The sequence below is a fragment of the Bubalus bubalis genome, chromosome 21 (assembly GCF_019923935.1).
Source record: "Bubalus bubalis isolate 160015118507 breed Murrah chromosome 21, NDDB_SH_1, whole genome shotgun sequence".
NCBI lineage: Eukaryota > Metazoa > Chordata > Mammalia > Artiodactyla > Bovidae > Bubalus > Bubalus bubalis.
In genome coordinates, this window is record NC_059177.1 from 12,129,676 (window position 1) to 12,152,399 (window position 22,724).

General features: G+C 45.1%; 1 protein-coding gene and 1 long non-coding RNA gene across 3 annotated transcripts in view; both read right to left on the reverse strand.

Moving 5' to 3' along the window:
* SCN10A (sodium voltage-gated channel alpha subunit 10) overlaps window positions 1–11,432 on the reverse strand; it is a 55,839-nt gene extending 44,407 nt beyond the window's left edge. For both annotated transcript variants that reach the window (XM_044933492.2, XM_044933493.2), the window contains exons 1-6: window positions 11,312–11,432; window positions 10,950–11,091; window positions 10,605–10,802; window positions 9,705–9,875; window positions 5,577–5,870; window positions 2,881–2,989 (exon numbers count right to left, since the gene is read on the reverse strand). In XM_044933492.2, the coding sequence (XP_044789427.2) occupies window positions 2,881–2,989; window positions 5,577–5,870; window positions 9,705–9,875; window positions 10,605–10,802; window positions 10,950–10,985 (808 nt within the window). In that variant the 5' untranslated portion in view covers window positions 10,986–11,091; window positions 11,312–11,432. The remainder of the gene's footprint in view (window positions 1–2,880; window positions 2,990–5,576; window positions 5,871–9,704; window positions 9,876–10,604; window positions 10,803–10,949; window positions 11,092–11,311) is intronic.
* Window positions 11,433–14,582: 3,150 nt separating this feature from the next.
* On the reverse strand, window positions 14,583–18,141 carry LOC123330925. Its single transcript, XR_006547201.1, has 3 exons — window positions 18,036–18,141; window positions 15,593–15,814; window positions 14,583–15,199 (listed from the first exon to the last, which is right to left on the reverse strand). It is a non-coding gene; the product is annotated as an uncharacterized LOC123330925 (long non-coding RNA).
* Window positions 18,142–22,724: the final 4,583 nt, after the last annotated feature.

Here is a 22,724-nt window from a genome sequence, read left to right on the forward strand (position 1 = left end):
AATGATCTTATTCTGTTTCTAAGGCAAACACTCAACATCACAAAAATCCAAGTTGATACCCCAAACACTGATGCCAAAGAAGCTGAAGTTGACCAGTTTTATGAAGACCTACAACACCTTATAGAACTAACACCCAAAAAAAGATGCCCTTTTCAACATAGGGGGTTAAAATGCAAAATAAGAAGTCAAGAGATGCCCAGAAAAACAGTCAAGTTTGGCCTTGAAGTACAAAATGAAGCAGGGCAAAGGCTAACAGAGTTTTGTCAACAGAACATGCTAGTCATAGCAAACATCCTTCCCAACAAACCAAGAAATGACTCTACACATGGACATCACCAGATGGTCAATACCAAAGTCAGATTGATTGCGTTCTTTGCAGCTGAAGATGGAGAAGCTCTATATGAGACCTGGAGCTGACTGCGGCTCAAATCATGAGCTCCTTATTGCAAAATTCAGGCTTAAGTTGAAGAAAGTATGAAAACCACCAGGCCACTCAGGTATGACCTAAATCAAGTCCCTTATAATTATACAGTGACGGTGGCAAATAGATTCAAGGGATTAGATCTGGTAGACAGAGTGTCTGAATAACTATGGACGGAGGTTCGTAACATTGTACAAGGGGCAGTGTCCAAAACCATCCCAAAGAAAATGAAAGGCAAGAAGGCAAAGTGGTTGTCTAAAGAGGCTTTACAAATAGTTGAGGGAAGAAGGGAAGTGAAAGGCAAGGGAGAAATGCAAAGATATACCCAATTGAATGCAGAGTTCCAGAGAACAGCAAGGAGAGATAAGGCGGCCTTCTTAAATGAGCAATGCAAAGAAATAGAGGAAAACAACAGAATGGGAAAGACTAGAGATCTTGTCAAGAAAACTGGAGATATCAAGGGAACATTTCATGCAATAAAGGGCATGATAAAGGACAGAAATGGCAAGGACATAACAGAAGCAGAAGAGGTTAAGAAGAGGTGGCAAGAATACACAGAAGAACTATACCAAAAAGGTGTTAAGACCTGGATAACCATGATGGTGTGGTCACTCACCTAGAGCTCATCCTGGAATGTGAAGTTAAGTGGGCCTTAGGAAGTGTTACTACAAACAAAGCTAGTGGAGGTGATGGAATTCCAGTTGAGCTATTTAAAATCCTAAATGATGATGCTGTTAAAGTGTTGCAATATGGCAGCAACTTTGGAAAACTCAACAGTGGCCCCAGGATGGGAAAAGGTCGGTTTTCATTCCAATCCCAAAGAAAGGCAATGCCAAAGAATGTTCCAACTACCATACAATTGCACTCACTTCAGTGCTAGCAAGGTTATGCTCAGAATCCTTCAAGTTAGGCTTTAGCAGTACATGAACCAAGAACTTCCAGATGTGCAATCTGGGTTTAGAAAAGGCAGAGATCAAATCGTCAATATTTGCTGGATCATGAAGAAAGCAGGAGAATTCCAGAAAAGCATGTACTTCTGCTTTGTTGACTATGCTAAAGTCTTTGACTATATGGATAATAACAAATTGTAGAAAATTCTTAAAGAGATGGAATACCAGACCATCTTACCTGTCTCCTGGGAAACCTGTATGTGGGTCAAGAAAAGTGACAGCTAGAACTGGGCATGGAGCAACTGACTAGTTCCAAATTGGGAAAGGAGTACATCGAGGCTTATTTAACTTACATGTAGAGTACATCATGCAAAATGCTGGGCTGGATGAATCACAAACTGGAATCAAGATTGTTGGGAAAAATATCAACAACCTCAGATATGCAGATGATACCACTGTAATGGCAGAAAGTTAAGAGGAACCAAAGAGCCTCTTGATGAAAGTGAAAGAGGAGAGTGAAAAAGCTGGCTTAAAACTCAACATTGAGAAAACTAAGATCATGGCATCCAGTCCCATCACTTCAGGGCAAATAGATGGGGAAACAGTGGAAACAGTGACTTTATTTTCTTGGGTTCCAAAATCACTGCAGATGGTGACTGCATCCACGAAATTAAAAGATGCTTGCTCCTTGGAAGAAACGCTATAACAAAACTAGACAGCGTATTAAAAAGCAGAGACATCACTTTGCTGACAAAGGGCCATATAGTCAAAGCTATTGTTTTTCCAGTAGTCATGTACAGATGTGAGAGTTGGACTATAAAGAAGACTGAGCACCAAAGAATTGATGCTTACGAAGTGTAGTGCTGGAGAAGACTCTTCAGATTCCCTGGACAGCAAGATCAAACCAGTCAATCCTAAAGGAAATCAACCCTGAGTATTCATTGGAAGAACTGATGCTGAAGCTGAAGCTCCAATAATTTGGCCACATGATGCGAACAGCTGACTCATTGGAAAAGACCTGGTTGCTTGGAAAGATTGAAGGCAGAAGGAGAAGGGGGTGGCAGAGAATGAGATGGTTAGATAGCATCACAAACTCAATGGACATGAATTTGAGCAAACTCCAGGGAATAGTGGAGGACAGAGGAGCCTGGCATCTTGCATTCCATGGGGTCACAAAGAGTCAAACACAACTTAGGAACTGAACAAAAACAAAATAAAGCAGATGTTAATTTGAATATGAAAGGAACTAGAGGATTTCATTCACAGGATTCTATTATTTTTGAAAATTTATCCACATTTAAAAAACCACACTGATAGGCTGATTCATGTTGTTGTAGGGCAGAAATCCAACACAACATTGTAAAGCAATTATCCTCCAATTAAAAATAAATTTGAAAAAAAAAAACACTGATAAAGGGTAATGGAATGAGAGCATAAAAAGAGTAATAGTTATGATCCCAGGACACAGAGATGAGTGCCCTTCGACACAAGTTTGGGGCATCCCATCTTCTGCATATAAGGGGCCTTATCATGGCATACTGAAAAGAAGTTCCAATGAGCAATACTTACCCTCGAGGACAGAGGTCATGATACTGACAACGCTCATTGCCCTTTGGACTCGGAAAGGTTCATTCAAGTAGTCTGCTGTTAGGAAAGTCTTCTGTCCTGCATCAGATGCCTGCTGGGACAGAAATAGAGTGGCAAAGACTGATCACTCAGCCTCTTATTGGCCTATCTTGGATGGTTGCAAGCTGCCCAGTGAAGCTATGATCCTCTGCAGTCACGCCTGGAGTAAAGGGTCTGCTGCATGAACTTGGGATAAGAGCTCAGGCATGAAGAATAGGACACAGAGCTGGGATCCAACTGGAGCCTGGGTTTGAGTTGACAGATGACCTGGGCTCACCTGAGGCTTTGCTGACTCTTGTTCTAGGATAGGTACCTGAGCACCAGAGCAGAGATAGAGATGCTTCAAGGGTCTCTGAGGTGTTTACCAAAGGGAGGTGGGCAATCAGAGGCATCGGGCCAGGCAGTCATTATTGGACTTCTGCTGGGATGTGTATGTGACATCCACACAGAACTCCTACACCACAATAGGGCTCCTTGACCTCCCTCCTAAGAGGCCCGTATCTCTCCCCAGTACATGACCTGGTTCCAATTCTACATGGTCTCTTTCTGAGGGAATGCTTATGTGTCTTGATTGTCCAGTTCTTCGTTCCTGACACAATCCTTTTGATTCTTCCCTCTCTGGGCCTTTGTTGGAAGTTCTGTCTGGGTTCTGTGCCAGGCCCCTAACTCTAGTCACACACATACCCTAGATGTGGGGAGTCCCAGGTTCATAGATGCTGACTCAGCACTGCACAAACCATTCAGAATACAAATTCAACAAGTGTTTACTGAGCACCTGCTGTAGGTGAAGCTCATAGTAAGTACTTCATACATACAAAGAAAGTTTGGAAAGTTCTCAACCATGAGGACTCAACAGAAGGTTCTAGCATCTACTGCTATTATTGATCAGACATATATATATATATAAATATATAAATGAAAGGGCTCTGTGACTCCACTTAACCCTCTAGCCATTTAGAAACCTTTTAATAAGGTTTTTACAAGAGGAAATATGGAGGCTTGAAGAATTTAAGGGACTTGCTAATGGCACAACTGTGAATGAAGTTCAGGTCCATGTGACGTGGAAGGGCTTAAGGAGTTCATCTTGCACTAGTTGATAATTTCACTAAAATGAATCAAGGCTGGAATATCTAGGAAAGTGGCAATCCACAGAATAACAACCAGGTTTCTTGAATGAGGCATTTTCCAGAGTGTTAAAGTACCTCCCACAGCCTGGAGCTGACCTGAGGGCTCCGGGTTGGCGATTCTCGGTTGATCCTCAGAGGACCTACCCTCCACCATCTCTGCCCTGCTCCATACTTGGGGAGGGTGACCTGGGCAAACTGAATCACCCTCACCCTCTGGTTCTGGTCAGGTCTGGCCAGTGGGAGGCACAGATAGGAGATCAGAGGCTGAGAGGAGGGAGGAGTCACTATCTGCCAGCTGGCTACTTCTCTGCTGGGCTGTTGCTGGGCCACCTTCTGTTAGGCCGCCTCTCACATAAAGTGGCAGCACTTGCTGGGCTCTGGTTCTTCCCCTCATTCCTGCAGCCTAGGTGGGTTACAGCTTCCCACTGTGGCTAGCCTCTCAGTGCTTCACTGCCCCTTCTTTGTTCTTGAGTCCAGAGCACACCTCTTCAATAAACTTCCATAAACTCCAGTTGCCCACTGCAGTGGCTTATCTGTTTCTTGCTGGGACTCTGAATCCCATACATCCAGTCAGGGTTGGAGCTAAGGTAACTCTGTGAGACTTAGCCGAGTCACTAGAGCCATATAATGGTCAGCTCAGAAGTCTGTGTGCAAACCACCCTGTGTCCTGGACTGGCCAGAGGGCAAAAGAAAAACAGACAAGCAAGTGTTGAAGCTGGAGGGAGAGTTTAATTAAATCACAGCTCCAATCAGAGCAGGAGTCTCTCATTTGCCATTAAACTCTGTGATTATTCTATTAAGAGTGTTGGCCAGTTAGTCACTGTTGCTTAATTTGTGCATTTTGCCAAGTTCTTTCTTCTCCAAGTCAAGTTAGGGATACTCTGCTTCTGCTAAGATCTGTCCAGGGCTCCTCCCAGGATTTCTCTGAGTCTTAATTGTCAAGCCCAAGATAGTTTGCACAGAGTTGCAGGCAAGAAAAGAAGAACATTTCATTTTTTTTTTTCATACTCATCCAGGGAGCAAATAGGCCTATCTCTAAAGCAGTGATAGGGAAGAGGGACAGAGAAACTCCAGGGGGAAAGAAATTAGAGCAGTTGGAAAATAGTCTGTATCACTTGTTGTTTAGTCACTAAGTCATGGCTGACTCTTTTGCGACCCCATGGACTGTAGCCCACCAGGCTCCTCATCCATGGGATTTCCCAGGCAAGAATACTGGAGTAGGTTGCCATTTCCTTCTCCAGGGGAATCTTCCCAACCCAGGGATCAAGCCTGGGTCTCCTGCATTGCAGGCAGATTCTTTACAGAGTAAACCAGAAGACAGGTTTGATTTCAGGTAAATCCAATCACTCCCTCTGGGTCTCACCTGTCCTGCCTGTAGAATGAGGGTAACTGGGAGGAGTTGGGCAGAGCGATGTCTAAATGATCCTTCCATGGGTAACACACAAGGCTTTTTGGCCTGAGGCCTCTAGCTGCAGAGCAGCCCCAGAGAGCCTGGAGCATTCACAAACTCACCGAGACTTCGACGACTCCAGGGGCAAGCTCTCCAGTGGTCATTTTGGGAGCTCCATCTTCTCCACGCCCTGAGCCATGGTTGAGGGTTTGAGGCAGTGGACTCCTAGGGAGGGGGCCTTGCTGGCTTGCACCCCTAAGCATCAGCAGAGAGCCATGATGGCTTTCATGGTCTCCAGGAAAGACTCCATCATCTGTGACCCCATCAGGGAATGAGATGTCTCGGCCAGGGGCCTGGAAATGGAACACACTGCCATGGCTAGCCCGGCGTCTCCCAGTGGTGAGGCCTAGGAAAGACTGGGCATTGCCCCAAAAAAGCAGGAAAGAAGGTAGCCTGGAAGATCATCCTGCAGGCAAATCTGGAACTCAACACTTCCCTCCACCCACTCCCACTTCCCTGCCTTCAGCCTCATGACCCTCCTGTGCAAAATTAAAGACACAGATCTATGGAGTGCTCTAGGTGTACGCAGAGAAGGAAGAGAGGAAAAGAATATTCTTAACTCAGTCTGGGAAAAGGCCAACACTGAAAAGAGACTGCAAGGTGCTCAAGATCAGCAAATAGGCCATCATGGCCAAGGCTATGTCAGAGGACAAACTTGTCACCCAGGTGGGTCAGTTATTTGCCAATCTTTGGCCATGGGGCTGGACAAAGGTATCTTAAGTTCCCCGCTTCAGTGCAAAGTTGTGACCTCAGGAGACAGTTATGTACACCAATACAGAAACAAGCTTGGTAAATGGTTGTTGAATGAACGAGCGCTCTTTATTTTCTGAAAATTAGGTCTGACAATTCATTAGATTCAGCCTATAAGGGTGTGAGAGTTTGTGTTGCAAAGGAGGAGACAAGAGCTTTGTAATATAATGAGCTTCCAGGATCCCTCGAGGCAAGCGTTGAACAGTCAACAATGGGGAGATTGAAGGGAGAGTTGCAGTCTAATTTCCTGGAAGAATAGTGCCATTCCTCCAAATCAATAAACATTTCCCATCAAAATCTTCTTCCCAGGGAATCGTATGGTGTACAGTTGCCAGAGGAAAGGAGCTAATTCATAGGCCTCGAGCCCCTGGAGGGTTAGTATGCTGGGTTGGCTGGTTCCCACAACCATGAACCTGACCAGACAACTTATCAGTTCTGTCCTCAGCTCATAGAAAGTGCTTCTTTCTTGTTTTAAACTAATTTCTATTGAAGTATAGTTGCTTTACAATGTTGTGTTCCTTTCTACTATACAGCAAAGTGAATCAACTGTGAAAGAAAAAGTGTTAGTTATCAGTTGCATCCAACTCTTTCCATGGACTGTAGCCCGCCAGACTCCTCTGTCCATGGGATTCTCCAGGCAAGAATACTGGAGTGGGTTGCCATTCCCTTCTCCAGGGGATCTTCCCAACCCAGAGATTGAGCCTAGGTCTCCTGCATCACAGGCGGATTCTTTACTGTCTGAGTCACCAGGGTTAACTATACATGTACATGTATCTCCTCTTTCTTGGATTTCCGTCCCATTTAGGGTCACCACAGAGCCTTGAGGAGAGTTCCCTGTGCTACATAGTAGGTTCTCATTAGTTATCTATTTTATATATAGTAGTGTATATATGTCAATCCCAACCTCCCAGTTCCTCCCACCACCCTTCTGAACTGGTTTGTTCTCTACGTCTGTATCTCTATTTCTGCTTTGCAAATAAGATCACCTATAACATTTTTCTAGATTCCACATATATGCATTAATATATAATATTTGGTTTTCTCTTCATGGAAAGTGTTTCTAAAATCTAAACGTTGACTTCCTATCAAACTCAGATCATATTGCTGAATTTCCCCTCCCTTACTTAATTTCTTTTACTTACTAAATTATTAAAGTTGGGACACTTTGTCACTTAAAGCCCTCTTGACCTATCCCCATCTCCCTCAGAATTGAAGTTTGCTTTCTTGATGAGATGGAGCCTAGTCCTGCACAACAATCTTCATTATAATTCAGTATTAAAAATATAGCACTCTTTGTCTAGAATATATGTCCAAGGACTGTGAACTCATAAAATCTATGTATCCTTCCTACTTTTGAAGCAAAGGAGCAAAATTGGCAAGTCCTTATTAAAGATGGGACAACTGAGTCATATGCACTTGGGCACTAAGCAAACCAAGAAACTAAGAAGAAAATTTTGGTCCTGTATTTATCAAGCCGTGTCTCCTTGGCCACAACCTAATATTTCAGAATTAATCTATTTGGCAAATGGTGGACAATGGCCTCTGAATCTAAATACTGGACTTGCCTTAAAATCATTCAAGCAGATCAACTGGTCTCCTGTGTGTTCCCTGAAAGCCCTGCTGCATCTCTCTGCTAAGTGCTACCCCAATCTCCCTCTCATTACTGCTGATCAGAAAATGGCTTTTTATTAAAACTGCCTATGGTCTATTTACTACAATAACGCACCTGGGAAAGAAGGAAGGGAATGCCTTAACAAACAGAAACTCCAACCAGTTAGCACTAAGGAAGTACCCAAACAACATCTCCCTGTCCTTAGAACAAACATGATCTTTCTGCCTGGAAAACACTCTTTCTCAAACCCTCCCAGTCCTCAGTTACTGGAGGACTTACTATTTACTAAGAACTTCAATTATCCCCTACTTCATGAAGCCTTTCCTGATACACTCTCACCCTCATAAGAATAGATGTTCCTGCTCCTATTCCCCAAACAACATTTATCTGTCCCTAATATAGTATTCAACACATAGCTGTTTTTATATCTGCCTCCTCCACCCAAGTGGAAGTTCTTGAAAAATGGGCCATGTTTTAGTCAACTCTTTATACCAAGCACCTAGTGTTGTTGAATTAGAAAGGGATGTTTCCTCTTTTGCCCTTTGAAGGTAAATCTAGCTAGAGAGACAAGCACACACATACACCAGACAATTATTGGACATCCAAGTGCTAATCTATGTGGAGTTGACTGCCAGAAATTAAAGCCCAGTTCAGAGTGTCACTGACATGTCCACAGAAGCTGGGATTCATCCTGCCCTGAGGTTGTCAGAGCTCCAGACAAACCCCAGTTTGAAACAGCTTCTGAACTGTGCCCTGTTCATGCCAGGTGTTGCACAAAAGAGGCAGAGCAGACCCTCATAAATGCTGGTGTGTGGGTGTCACCGAGGCCAGAGTGCGTGGGAGCGTGTCTGCGTGTGGACATGCACACAGAAGTCTGGGGGTTGTCGAGATCCTATTCCAAAAATGACGCATCTTTCAGAGGAGCACCAGGACAAGAGATCAAGAGGGAAGCGAGATCCAGCAGCTCTGAAAAATAACCATGTCAAGCCCCTTTCGCATACTGCTAGTGTGGGGCCTGCTCTACCACAAAGGGGTTATTATCTCTCAGGCCTGTGGAAAGGGTACATCTGGGGTACACGAGACTTTCAAGGGAGAGGGAGCTGATGGGAGGAAACCAGGTGAGTACCGCGACTCTTGGAGTGGGAGGTAGCAGGTGATGATGAGAGGGAAAATTGCTACTGGGTCTGAAACGAGGTCCTGAAGGTATTCCCAGGCTGGATTGTTACCATGAGACAGGTGCCAGAATCTCCTGGGCCAACAGTAGGTGAGAACTTGAGCTGGAGGAGCTGAGGCATGAGGTTAGAAAGAAGCTTTTAAATGATTTCAGCACCATGCACAAGGACCCCTCTCCTGCTCCAGAACTGCAGATGAGAGTGTCAGAAGGAAGCTGACCCTTGACGCCCAGCAGGCTCGCAGACACCTCATGGTCAGCATGTTCAAACCACCTGGCCTATCTATAATCCAGAGTTCTTCCTCTGGTGTGCCTCTCTTAGAATCACCACCTACTTAAGTGGCCAACCTGGAAACCTGCGAGTCATTTTGGACTTCTCCCTTCTTTTGCAACATTCCACAGTCCTAGTCTGGTTGATTCCCTCTAGCTTCCATAAAAGTCTTTCTAATCCACACTTTTCCCCATCCATAATATCCCTGCCCTAGTTTAGGCCACTGTTGGTGGTGGTGGGGGGATAGGGGGTGGATTATCAAAACATCCTCCTAGGCTCTGTGCCTCCAGTTATCTCTCTGCTACCAACCTCTTTCCACTTCAGTGTATTGTGCATGGAAGCTGCAAAAGTGGGTTATCTTTCAGGCACAAGCCTGAGTGCCTTACCGTTCGGTGCTGGTTGTAAGACTCAGACCGGAGTGACTTGTTGTCGTCTGTGGAGCCCTCTGACACCCTTGACTTCATTCTGTGTTTTCCTTCACTGGCAGTTTTGGAGGCCAAGGGGGATCCATTGTGAGACTGGAGAGAGGCTGTGTCGACCCCCAGCGCTGCCAGCACCTGAGGGGAGAGAATAGCAGCTGTAGCCGACAGTATCTGGATGTGCTCAGCATAAACGCATGTCCCCCAGACGGTGGGTGAGGGCTTCTCAACAGAGGAGGCCTGTTCAGGACCGGAGCGGTGGTTGGATTGAGACATAGCAGCAAGAGCCACCTCTAGGTCACTTCCCTCATTCATGCCCTTGTAGTAAACTCTGTTGATGCCCTGCCCAGGTTTCCTTTACCAGGTCAGTACCCTCATCTCCAGCTGCTTGAATGTTAGTAAACATTACTAATTTAGTAACCCATTAGTAAATGGGTTACAGCTGCAGGATTCTGCAGAAAATTTCCTTTGACTGTACATTTGGCTTGAGCAAGCATGGAGGTATGAAGGGCCAGTCCTCTTGCCTCCAGGTAGGGCTACCTCTGTGGAACAAGTCATACCCTGGAGTTCCCCGTGGGATCAGGTCAAAGCAGTCTCTAGCTGAGGCCACTGCCTTATTTAATTCTTCCCTTGTTCCATCCTGCTAACTTTGATCTCCGCCTAAGCGCACCCCTCAGTGAATCACTTGCACAGGCTCTTCATTTGGGTTCTTTTTTGAGAAAATCTAACCTAATATAGTCCCTGAGATAAGATGAATCTTGCCATGGTTCCCTAAAATGACAGCCTTAATGTAAGACACTGGTCCAGATGTCTGCCCAACTGTGAAAGGCCTACAACAGACTTCACAAAGGTCCAGCCCTCACTGACCTCCTGCTCTGTCCGGAGCATCTTCAGGGCCTCCTGGAACGTCTTCTCCTTGGCTTCAATTTCATCAATGGTTGCCCGGTTCTGCTCCTCATATGCCATAGTGACCACAGCCAAGATCAAATTGACCAGGTAGAAAGACCCCAGGAAGATAACAAGCACGAAAAAAACCATATAGATTTTCCCAGAAGCCCTCAGGGTCTGCAGATTCAAGAGAAAAAAAAGAGAAATGTGTACGCAGATAACATGGCCCCCTGACGTGGTCAGAGCCCTCCAGGAAAAAACGTAGCCATGCAACAAACGCTCCAAATGCCAACCGAGTGTGTATGGAGACATGCAGATCAATACCTGCTGGTAGAGGCGTTCCCAGGAATCCTGTGTCATGAGGCGAAACAGTGAGAGAAAAGCCCAAGCGAAGGAATCAAAGCTGGTATAGTTAAAATCTGGGTTGTCAGATGTCTTAAGGCAGAAGTAACCTTCAGGGCAGTGGCTGCGGCAGGAACAGATAAGGCTGTCAATCACACAGACTTCTGTTTATTGGGGCCAAGACAGTCCAGGGCTGCCAGAAGGCCTGAGGGTTTGAAGTCAAAGACTGGAGCTCAAGGCCTAGCCTTATTCTCATTAGCTGAGTCACCTTGGACATTCAGCCTCTTTAGGCTTCAGTTTCTTTTGCCCATTAAGTGGGATAATAATGTTAGGAAACCACTCACCAAAACTGCCCACCATGGCCAGACACAAAAATAACTTGTTACATGAGTTACGACAAGAAGTCCCACTAAGGAAACTACAAACTGCCTCCAAAACCAACTGGAAGAATTCAGGAGGGACCAAAAGGAGGGAGCAGACACCAACCCCTAATAATCCTGCAAACCTCCCAGAAACCCTTGCTCTGGAATCCGTCTTGATTGAGAGATGTGTGCACCACCAGGAAGGGCCCTGAGGCAGACCAAATATGGGCATGAGCAAAATGATTGGCCAGAGGCAACCTGGAAAACCAGCACCACCTGCATAAACCCTGAGACTGGAAGCCATAGGAAGAACACCCATTTACAAAAAAAAAAAAATGCTCTGCTAAAAAAAAAAATGCTCTGCTCAAGCACTCGTTTACAAAAAAAAGTCTTTCATTTTGTCAGTATGTGTGTATCTCCTCAGAAAATTTATTTCTGCGTGTTAGACAAAAGTCCACTTTTCTGGGCCTAGTAGGGGATTCTGCCCCTGTCTCCCCGACTCCCCACCGCACACACACAGCCTGGCCTTGCCCCAGTAACATAATACCTTCAATTCAGAGTTTCATGCAGAGAGAAATGGCCTGGAGAAGACTAGCTGGCCCAGACAAGACCTCATAAGCTTTTTGCAAATTCACACTGCAAGAGGGACAGTCAGTAAAACCTGAGTCAGTTGGCATCACTTGCAGAGTTGTCTTTCAAAGGAGGACACACCTTAGCCAAGTTCACTGACCAATTAGATGTAACAATAAAGACACCACTTCCGAATAACTGAGCCTCTCCCTCTCCTAAGTGTTTCACAAATGCTATAATTTAATCATCTCAATAATCCTTTAAAAAAAAAAACAGATGCAGAAGCTGGGGTTCAGAAAGAAGAAGTCAGTAGTCTAAAACCACACAGATGCCAATGGATTTATTTCAAAGGAGAAATAAAATTGTCAAGTAGCTTATGAAGACTGATCTATGAAGAAAGGCCAAACTGAAGATGACTGCCTGCTGAGTCCTGGGGTGGGGAAGGCTCCACGTCCCTCTTTCTCATTATAAGCAGCTAAGCTGATGTCGGGAAGCATCTCTAAGCTCAAGGCATGTGAGTGATCCTTTCCACCTGTGTGGGATGACCTGGCTGAGGAGACGGTAATGCTTTTTTTCTTAATTAGGGATTCTACTTTAGGATTCCTCCACCAACACCCGTCTCTGAGGGATCTTCTTACTCCAGACATTCATGCAGACACACAGGCAGGAACCCATACAATTGATTAGGGCCTGACAACTTGATTGTAACCCAATCCCAGTTCTATCTATCTCCAACTTTGGTTGGAGATTTGCAAGTTCCCAGGCTCTGTAGACCCACATATAAGGACACTCTCTTGGTTTCACTTTCCCAAGGAGCTAGTTAACCCATTACCTGTAGGTTTGCTACTTAATGCTAAGGCAGCCTATCTCTGCCTTCTGTAGAACCCCACTATAGCTGCTATGCATCAACAGCTAACTGCTCAAGAGAATTAAATGAGACCATGGTGCAAAGGCTCTTGCAAGGTACCTTCAGCATAGTAAATATTATATGTAAAATGCAGAATTAAAATTCTTGCTGTTTTTAACCAGAAGCTACCAAAAACATGGACTAGAATAATACATGTGAAAGAATGCTGAAAACCATCAAGTATTTCCTGGTACTTGTTCTCCACCTTGAGACCTCAGACTTTCTCCCTGCAGTGCCATTGGTCAGTATGGGCTTTTGCTCAGGTCTCTGACTTCTCTGTGGCTCAGCACAGAACCCAGGCTTGGTGTTCACAGCATGCCCACCAAGGTTCTCTCTGCCCGTCACCTAAGCTGGCCTCTACTTGACACCCCAGGCCTTTCCCAGGCCTTTCCACTTCTTCCCGCCTGGCCAGGACCTACCCGTTAGGATAGCTGGTCTCTCTCGGAGTCAGAGCGGGGCCCCACGGGCGGACCTCACAGCTTTACCACAGTCAGTGTATGGGTTACTATGGAACCATCCTCGTGAGAAATGTCATTACCAGATGGGAAAAGGACATTGACAGATCCTCGGTTTCAATTAAGTCAAGGGCAAATGAAAACTGACATCAGAACAACCCTCTTCCTGAGCTCTAGAACGAAATGCCAAGTGCATTTATGAAGAAAGAGGCCAGGGGGCCTGTGTTGCTCAAATTCTTCTGTTAGTCCCACCCCTCGGCTCTTGATGAGATTGTTTTCTTAGGGAACTGATGAAGGCTGAACTCCAACATGCCCCACCCTGTGCTACTTACGCAATATAGGGCTGTTAGCCATTCGGGGAAGGGGTTGTGTGGGCCTGGGCTTCCAGACACCCCTGCCATGGAGATGGGCAGGGATGAGCCTTTCTCATCTGTTGCCTAATCTCTTTCTACTCATACCTGCTCCACAAAGCAGCAGGCAGACCTAAGGAGTCCCATGTGCCTTTGCTTTGTCTCACATTCTATTCTGCCACCTGGAATGGTACCATCCAAACCATCTCTTGTTCATCCAGCCTGGAGACATCCTGTTTGCCCTTCAACCTCACCACCTCTGGGAAACCTTCCTTGACATCCTCCCTGCCTCACACCATCATCTTGCTGTGTTTTTCCAGCCCAGGGAGCCTCTAGGACAGTACTGGTTCTCCAGAGCACAGCATCTTTATGTATATGCATCAGAGCTCACAAACTGGCAGATTGCTGGCTGAATTTGCATTGCTAAAATATTGTGTTTGGCCCACCATATGTAGATATTTTTTGGAATTTGTAGTCAATGTTTATAGTTAAGAAAGTTTACATAAAAATCGAAATTTCCTGTCTCTCTTTTAAAAACCTGGATCATCTGGAAGCAGTGGATCCATGTTTCCACATGATAACCAAAAGCTGAACTGGGAAGTGGCTGCCACTTTGGCTGGCGCGTGAACTCTCATGGTCTTGGTACCCACCCAGCCCATTCCTCACATTCTAGACACATGTTGTTTTGTGTCTGGCCGCTGAAAGAATTTGAAATTGCAAAGTCTGAGGCATGTGTCTCTTCCTCAATTATATGAGGATAATGAAACCCATGTGATGGAGTTGTGACAACTAAATGAAGAGCATTTGACACAAAACATATTTAATAAATATTACTTCCTTTCTTGGGCAGATTGTTTGCAAAAATGACCACAATTATTCCCTTTCCTGTCTCCATACCCCTTTCAATATGATGTTGCAAGTTTTCCCATCAAGAGGTGAGTCTGTTCCTCCATTTCTTGGATCTGGACTCACTTGTGCCTTGCAACTTGGGTCAACAGGATGCAGTAGAAGTGACATTATGCCAGTTGTAAGCCTAGGCCTCAAGAGACCTTGCACATTTCCATTCTCTCTCTTGGAATCCTGCCTCCAATAGGAGAAAAAGCCTGGGCTAGTCTGCTGGGGGGTGAGAAACCATGAGGAACAGAGACAAGACACCCAAGCTGAGGCCATCCTGGATCAGCTGGACCCCTGCTAATCTGTCCATTGTCTGCAGATGCATGAATGAGTCCAGTCAATGTCAGAGGAACACCAGGCTGATCTCAGCCCAAGGTGCAGATGCACAGAATACTGAGCTAAATAAATGGCTGGTGTTTTAAGTCACAAAAATCTTGGGGATGTTTGTTTCATAACAAGAGCTTACTCATATACTCTCTTCCCATGAACCTGGGATGGCAGAGGCCATGGCTTATTAATTTCCACATTTTCCTCGGGACTTTCAACGTAGGCTTCACCCAGAAAGAACTGATGACAAAAAGGAGAAAGGGCTGCTGGGCACTGGTGTTTTGTTATGGCTTGAACACTCACCCTGCATCAGATCCATTGCCACAGAGTAAGGGATCAGAAGTGCCTTCCTTGTTGGTATAGTAATCTGCAAAATAAAGGAAGAAGCAGAAGTCTCACATATGGTTCTCAACCCTCAACTCAAGCCTTGAGTGGTGAAAGCAACACCTGCTGAGACTTCTGCCTGAGCAAGGAGGATATTCTTGACTGCGCGCCCTCCGTGGGTATGCTGAGAGCTGGGAAGGGGAAATGTCTCATCTGGGAAGAGAGAAGCTGAGCTGTGGCCTCAACCTTGTGCAGAGGCAGAATCCTCCAGCAGAGGCAGAATGACTTGCCTCTGGACTCATTTCCTTGTGAAAGGGACACTGGACAACCGAGAATGGGGGGGCCCCAAAGTAAAACACAACTCATGAGAAGAATTTCAATCAAAATATATGTCTGCACAGGTATGAAGAGGCGTCAAACTCCCCACCAACCAGACCTTGGTCCTCTTGGCAGTAATTCCACTCCCGATTTTTGTGAGAGGAGTAACTGGCTGTCTCATTGACGACGGTGCAGTTCTTGACACATTTGTTCTTGAGGTTGCCCTTGAAGAGCTGCAGGCCCACCAGGGCAAAGACACTCAGGCAGAAGACAGTGAGAATGGTCACGTCAGCCAGCTTCTTCACCGAGTGGATCAGGGCCCCCACGATGACCTTCAGCCCTGTGGGAAGATGACAGTGATACTTCTACGTGGATGACGTCGCACACACAGAGCACACACGTGTGCCTGGCACGCTTGCATCTTAGCCTTCCTACCCTTTCATTACACACAGGTGTGAGATATTTTACAAACTCTAGGGCAGTTTCAAGCCCAGTTCCTCATTTGAACCTTGCCATAAGCCTGAGAGGCAGATAGGAAGAGAATATTGTCCAATTGTAAAGATGAGGCAACTGAGACCCAGACTATGCATTATTAAAATCTTCTTAAAGTGAATAAATTCCAGACAGTAGCAATTTGATGAAAAAATAATTATTGAGTACCTGCTGTGCTCCAGGTACTAGCCCTAGCATGAGGCTGCCAATTTCACTCCAGTCATTTGGTATCTATTAGTCTGTCCTTATCTCAGTCCTGGGAGGCAGCTTGAGGCTTGGGGCCATAGGAACATTGGTGTGTGAGAGAGAGCAAGAGAAAGGAGGAGAAGAAGAAAAGAAGAAAGGAGGAAAAGAGGAAGAGGAGGAAAAGGAAAGAAAGAGGAGGAGGTGGAAGAAAAGGAAGAAGACGAAATGGAGGGAGGGAGGGAGAGATACAAGGGAGATAGAACAAGACAGGGACAGAAAGACAGAGGGATGAGCACAGCAATAGAGTGAGGCCATGAGAGACACTGAGAGCCACTGAGGAAGAAACAGAGAATCTGAGCAGCATAGCCGCATAGCTGCTCAGATGGGGCCCCTGCTTGTTTAAGGAAGGATAATTTATTGCTCTGGCAAAGGAAATCACCTTCTTTGGAAAAGCAGATTTCTAAGTAACAGAAAGAGCTCTAAGCAGAGAAGCAAGCTGCGATCTAGCCTTGCCTTGTCTTTTTGGCCAAATAATCCACTGAGCACCCTCTGCCCTGCTTGGTTCCCTCTCAGGAGCCAAGCAATGGTTAAGGCACTGGTCTGTTGTGGGGCTGTCTGACGAGTGAGAGAGAACTCGATAGCATTAGTGAGTAGGTGGGCACACAGAGAAACAGTCCATCACAGAAGCCTGGGGGTGGGAGTAGGGTCGGGTTGGGGGTTGAGGAAGATGGGAAGGACCAGGGAGCCTCTTTGAGGAAGTCAGAGCATGGCAGAACCCTGAGGATGCGTATGAATTGAGTGAAGAGGAGAAGGGACTTTCCTAACAGAGGAGCAATGTGGCCTGGGGCTGCGTGATGAGCAAAAGCTATGAGTATCTGTGGAACCACAGGAAGCTTCTGGAGGTGGGTACAGGAGAGAGATGAGGCAGGAGGGGAGTCTCCATAGGCCAGGTGTTGTACACAAAACTCAGGGTCTTCCTGGCTGAGTAGGTGAGAGACATACTAAGGGGAAGAACTGACTACTTATTGCTGTGATTCTCTTCATGAAGAAAATGATTCTTCATGATTTTCTTCGTTCAGTGGAAGTTGGCAAAGACTTTCCAGTCATTTCCTGCAGAGCCAGACGCAGAACTGTGGAAAGGGACTTCTACTCTAGCATAAGTATTTCTGTTTCCAGGTGAGGGCAGGGGTTTTTGGGTGAGGGAGGGGAGACAACCCATTAGGCCACAAGGGGGAAGCCTTGAGTCCCATCTCAAGGCCATTACCTGGTCTCAGGCCTCACCATCCCCTCCATCAACCCAGAGGGGGTTGAGGAGTATCATGTGGTAACAGAGATATTGGAAGCCCAATAAGATCAGCCCTGGGGGACTATTTCCATTTCTGAATTGTCTGTAATCAAGAATTGTCTAATTATTTTCTCTTCTGTGGGTCTGAAGGCAGGGCTGAGGCTTAAATGTTCAGATTCATGAAAATGGGGAAGACAACCACCAGAGCCTGGGACTGCCTTTTCCCTTCTTCTCTGTTTCCAAGCTTACATTTGGGTTTCAAGTATAAATGAGAATCTGACTGGAGGCTTGCCTGAATCCCACAATGAGAATGTAAAACAAGGACCTGACCTTTTTGTCCGTTATGGACAGCATGAGTTACTCTGGATAGAGCGCTGGCTAAGAATCAGGACACGAGGTTTCCAGGTCACAACTGCCTCTAGTGATGAGGATTTGGGATTGTGTTTTCTACTCTCTGGGCCTCAGTTTCTCTCTTAAATGAGGACAATAGTCCATATTCTGGCAATTTATAGGCCGTTTGTGAAAATCAAAGTGGGATGTTAGGCTGTAGAAACCAATATAAGCTCTATGAGTAAATATGCTGGTTAAAGCCACTCACCCGGGATCACAGACACGGTTTTTAAAGCTCTAAGGACTCTGAACGTCCGCAGGCCTGAGATCCCGCGGAGATCTGTCACTTCACCAGCGTAGCTGTAGGACCAGAAATCAGTCAGCATCTCTGCATGAAGAGGGTCTTGGGAATTTATGCAGCATAAACACGGACAATTTTGGGCAACACAAGCCTAGGAAGTACCCAGAACAGACTCTGAGAATCTACTGGCACTTGCATCCATGGACTGACATGAACCCTGATTTAATTATGGCAATATTTTTCAGAGTGGCCTCTTTGAGAAGATGCAAAAACTTCCCTGGTGGCTCAGTGGTAAAGAATCCGCCTGCAATGCAGGACACCTGGGTTCAATCCCTGGGTCAGGAAGATTCCCTGGAGAAGGAAATGGCAACCCACTCCAATATTCTTATCTGGGAAATCCCATGGACAGAGGAGCCTGGTGGGCTACAGTCCATGGGATAACAAGAGTTGGACATGACTTAGCAGCTAAACCACCACCACACCATTGTGATCTAGAAGATTCTGTGTACTACCATGCAGATGGTGTGTGGCCAACCCATCTCCTTGGGCACTGGTTCCTCAGGGAAAGATCTTCATGTTCAGGAGGTACGAAGCTGATCCACTTTGACAGACCAATTATCAGCTCAGATTTAAGGTCTCCAACTTCTCCCTGAGGGTATGGGACTAACCCTGGAAAATGACTCCCAAAGCAAGAGTCTTTGGCAAAGAGACCCTGGGCCACAGAGTCCCAAATGAGGAAGCTGGAAAGAGATAAGGATAACACCCCCAGAATGACAGCCTGTTTCACTTCAGTCACTCAGTCATCATGTCCAACTCTTTGCGACCTCATGGACTGCAGCACGCCAGGCCTCCCTGTCCATCACCAACTCCCAGAGTTTACTCAAACTCATGTCCATTGAGTCGGTGATGCCATCCAACCATCTCATCCTCTGTCATCCGCTTCTCCTCCTGCCTTCAATCTTTCCCAGCAAATGAGTCACTTTTCAAATGAGTCACTTCTTCGCATCAGGTGGCCAAAGTATCGGAGTTACAGCTTCAGCATCAGTCCTTCCAATGAATATTCAGGACCGATTTTCTTTAGGATTGACTAGTTGGATCTCCTTGCAGTTCAAGGGACTCTCAAGAGTCCTCTCCAACACCACAGTTCAAAAGCATCTATTCTTCATCCCTCAGCTTTCTTTATAGTCCAACTCTCACATCCATACATGACTACTGGAAAAGCCATAGCTTTGACTAGATGGACCATTGTTGGCAAAGTCATGTCTCTGCTTTTTAATATGCTGTCTAGGTTGGTCATAGCTTTTCTTCCAAGGAGCAAAAACTAAAAGCATCTTTTAATTTCACGGCTCCAATCACCGTCTGCAGTGATTTTGGAGCCCCCAAAACACAAGTATGTCACTGTTTCCATTGTTTCCCCATCTATTTACCATGAAGTGATGGGACCAGATGCCATGATCTTAGTTTTCTGAATGTTGAGCTTTAAGCCAGCTTTTTCATTCTCCTCTTTCACTTTCATCAAGAGGCTCTTTAGTTCTTCTTCACTTTCTGCCATAAGGGTGGTGTCATCTGCGTATCTGAGATTATTGATATTTCTCCTGGCAATCTTGATTCCAGCTTGTGCTTCATCCAGCCCAGCACTTCACGATGTACTCTGCAAATAAGTTAAATAAGCAGGATGACAATATACAGCCTTGGAGTATTTTTTTTTCCCAATTTGGAACCAGTCTGTTGTTCCATATCTGGTTCTAACTGTTCCTTCTTGACCTGCATACAGGTTTCTCAGGAGGCAGGTAAGGTGGTCTGCTATTGTCATCTCTTAAAGAATTTTCCACAGTTTGTTGTGATCCACACAGTCAAAGGCTTTGGCATAATCAATAAAGCAGAAGTAGATGTTTTTCTGGACACACCTATAATGTCATACACAGATCAATGTGGAGAAATACTCACGCCAGAGTGATGACACTGAAATCCAGCCAGTTCCAAGGATCTCTCAAGTAAGTGAACTCATTTAGACAAAACCCTCTTGCCAATATCTTTATCAAGGCTTCAAAGGTATAGATGACAGTGAAGACATATCTGGGAGGGAAGATGGAAAGGGAGTGTTAACTGCACCTTGGAGAGAGCTCAGAGGGAGAGTGGTTGTGATTGTTCCAAAGGAGAGCATGCAAAGAGCATCACCAAGGTGGGGAAGGAGATGAGGGGAAGCTAGGGAGATGAGCCGCAGATGGAGGAACTCAGAGGAGTCGCAGAGATGGCTGGGGTGGGGAGGGACGTGTGTGGCTGGGATGACTAGCAGCCTCTGCTGCTCTGAAGGTGGGCAGAGGGTGAGGGCACGAAACCACCGCAGGGTTCCAAACAAAGCTCTTCCTGTTCCATGAGGTTCCTCAAGGCTCCCTGCCCTGAGGGAAGCTGGCAGTTCCTCCCTCAACTTGACTGAAAATATGGAAGAGGGAGGAGATCTGACTGCATCCCCCCTCTCCAGACCTCTCTGCTTCCCACTGTCTTTTCTTCTAATGCCATGCTTGGCCTGCTGGCATTTCTGGCCTCAGGGATCCTGGTCTGTTTACTATCTAAAGCAGTAAATAACTAGGTGTCATGGAAGAGAAAAGCATCTGAATTCATACACATTTTCTCAGGAGGATGGGTCCTGTTAGAGGAAGTCATCTCAAAAGAGCCTTTTTATTCTGTTGGACACATTTTGGGTCTGGATTTGAGGAGAAGGCTCTGAAGCTGAGGTTGAGAGTAGGGGAGTGTTTCTCTAGTGTTCAGAATGCCTCACTCACCAACAGCGGTGGTTCTCAGACTCCAGCACTGATCTGACTGACCCCATGGAAAGCTTGTTCAAGCACAGATTTCCAGGTTGTCAGCCCAGAGTTTCTGATTCGGTAAGTCTGGGGTAGAGCCCAAGAATTTGCATTTCTAACAAGTTCCCAGCTGAGCCTAATGCTGCTGGCCTGAGGAACTACCCTTTGAGAACTACTGCCCAAAGGGACATAGATGCATGCATAAATCACACCTAATTTTAGATACCCTACTTTTTTTTTAATTATAAGATTCTTTTTTTAATTTTTTTTAAATTTAAATTTATTTATTTTAATTGGAGGCTAATTACTTTACAATATTATATTGGTTTTGCCATACATCAGCAGAAACACTGGTATGAAAAATGAAAAGACTTTTGATTGAATATGGCAGATTGAACATGTATTTACCTCCAACCTTTTGGAAATTCTTCTTAAATGGTAGTAAAAGGAACTTTTAAAAAAGTATACATTCACTAGGGCAATGATAATGGAGAACACAACAGCATTTTGGAAATTAGAGTGAAGACGGATGAATGGTAACTGGCAGAGCAGACCCTAGAAAGCTGGAAGCAGGGAGTTCCCAGAAGCAAGCCAACCCAGATAGCAGAGCTGCTTAGGACTTAGGGATGCTAAATGTCTCTGAAAGTGGAGCCCAGGGAGACAGGGGCAAGTGGGTTTGTAAAGAGAGCTTGAAAGTCTTTATTAACAAGCAATTGGACTTTCTAAATACCACCACACACCACCCATTCAGAGAGGAACTGCCTCCTCTGATCTGGAAATAGACCAACTGAATAGGAGGGAGAGAGCTGCATCCTGACACAGGGTTATGAAAGAAAAATTTACATATGTACTAAAAGGCAGCAACCCTGCCACCCACCCACTTCTTCCCCTCAGTAAGTTCCTACAAGCTTGGCAGTCAGGTTAACAGCTCAGGAAGATGCTGCCCTTTTAATATATTCAGGCAGCCATTGAGCATCAGGAATCTGAAGGATACTTCTAACACTAAAGACTAAAGGAACGAAACAGGAAAGAAAAAGAAAAAGAGAGAATGCAGATAGAATAGATTTAGGAAATATCCCGATCATTAATATTTTTAGAGAGTTAGGAGATGAGAAGACATTGGGTACACACAGAAGGCTACAAACTAGAACATTCAAAGGACAAACGTGAACACTTGGAAAGCAAAAATATGATAGCAAAATTAAAACATTAATAGAAAGGCTAGAAATACAGTTGAAATCTCACAGAAAGTGGAACAAAAAGAAATAAATAACAGGTGATTAAAAATATGAAAATTAGAGAATTAGACCAATAGGTACAATGTCTGATTAAAGGGAGATCCGAAAAGAAATAGAGAAGGAAATATACAGGAAAAAATTATCAAACAAATAATATAAGAAAATTTCCCTAAACTGAAGGATCTAGTCAGTTAAAATATCCATGAGTGTTCAGGAAAATGAATGAAAAATGTTCATAACAAGGCACAACATCACAAAATTTGAGAACATATTACACAAACAAAAGAGCCTAACTTTTTCTGAAGGAGTGAAAATCAGAGGTCACATACAAAGGACTGAGAATCAAAATAGCACCAGATTTCTTCAGAGTAAAAATTGGAGGTTATAAGACAAAGGAACAATGCCTTAAATTTTTGAGGAAAATAATTTCTAATATAGAATTGCTTCTCCAGCTAAACTGTTTGGATGAGGGTAGAATAAAGATATGCCAAGTCTCAGAAAATTTATTTCCCACCAACCCATCTAAAAAAGTTACTAGATGCTGCTGTTGCTAAGTCGCATCAGTCCTGTCCGACTCTGTGTGACCCCATAGACGGCAGCCCACCAGGCTCCCC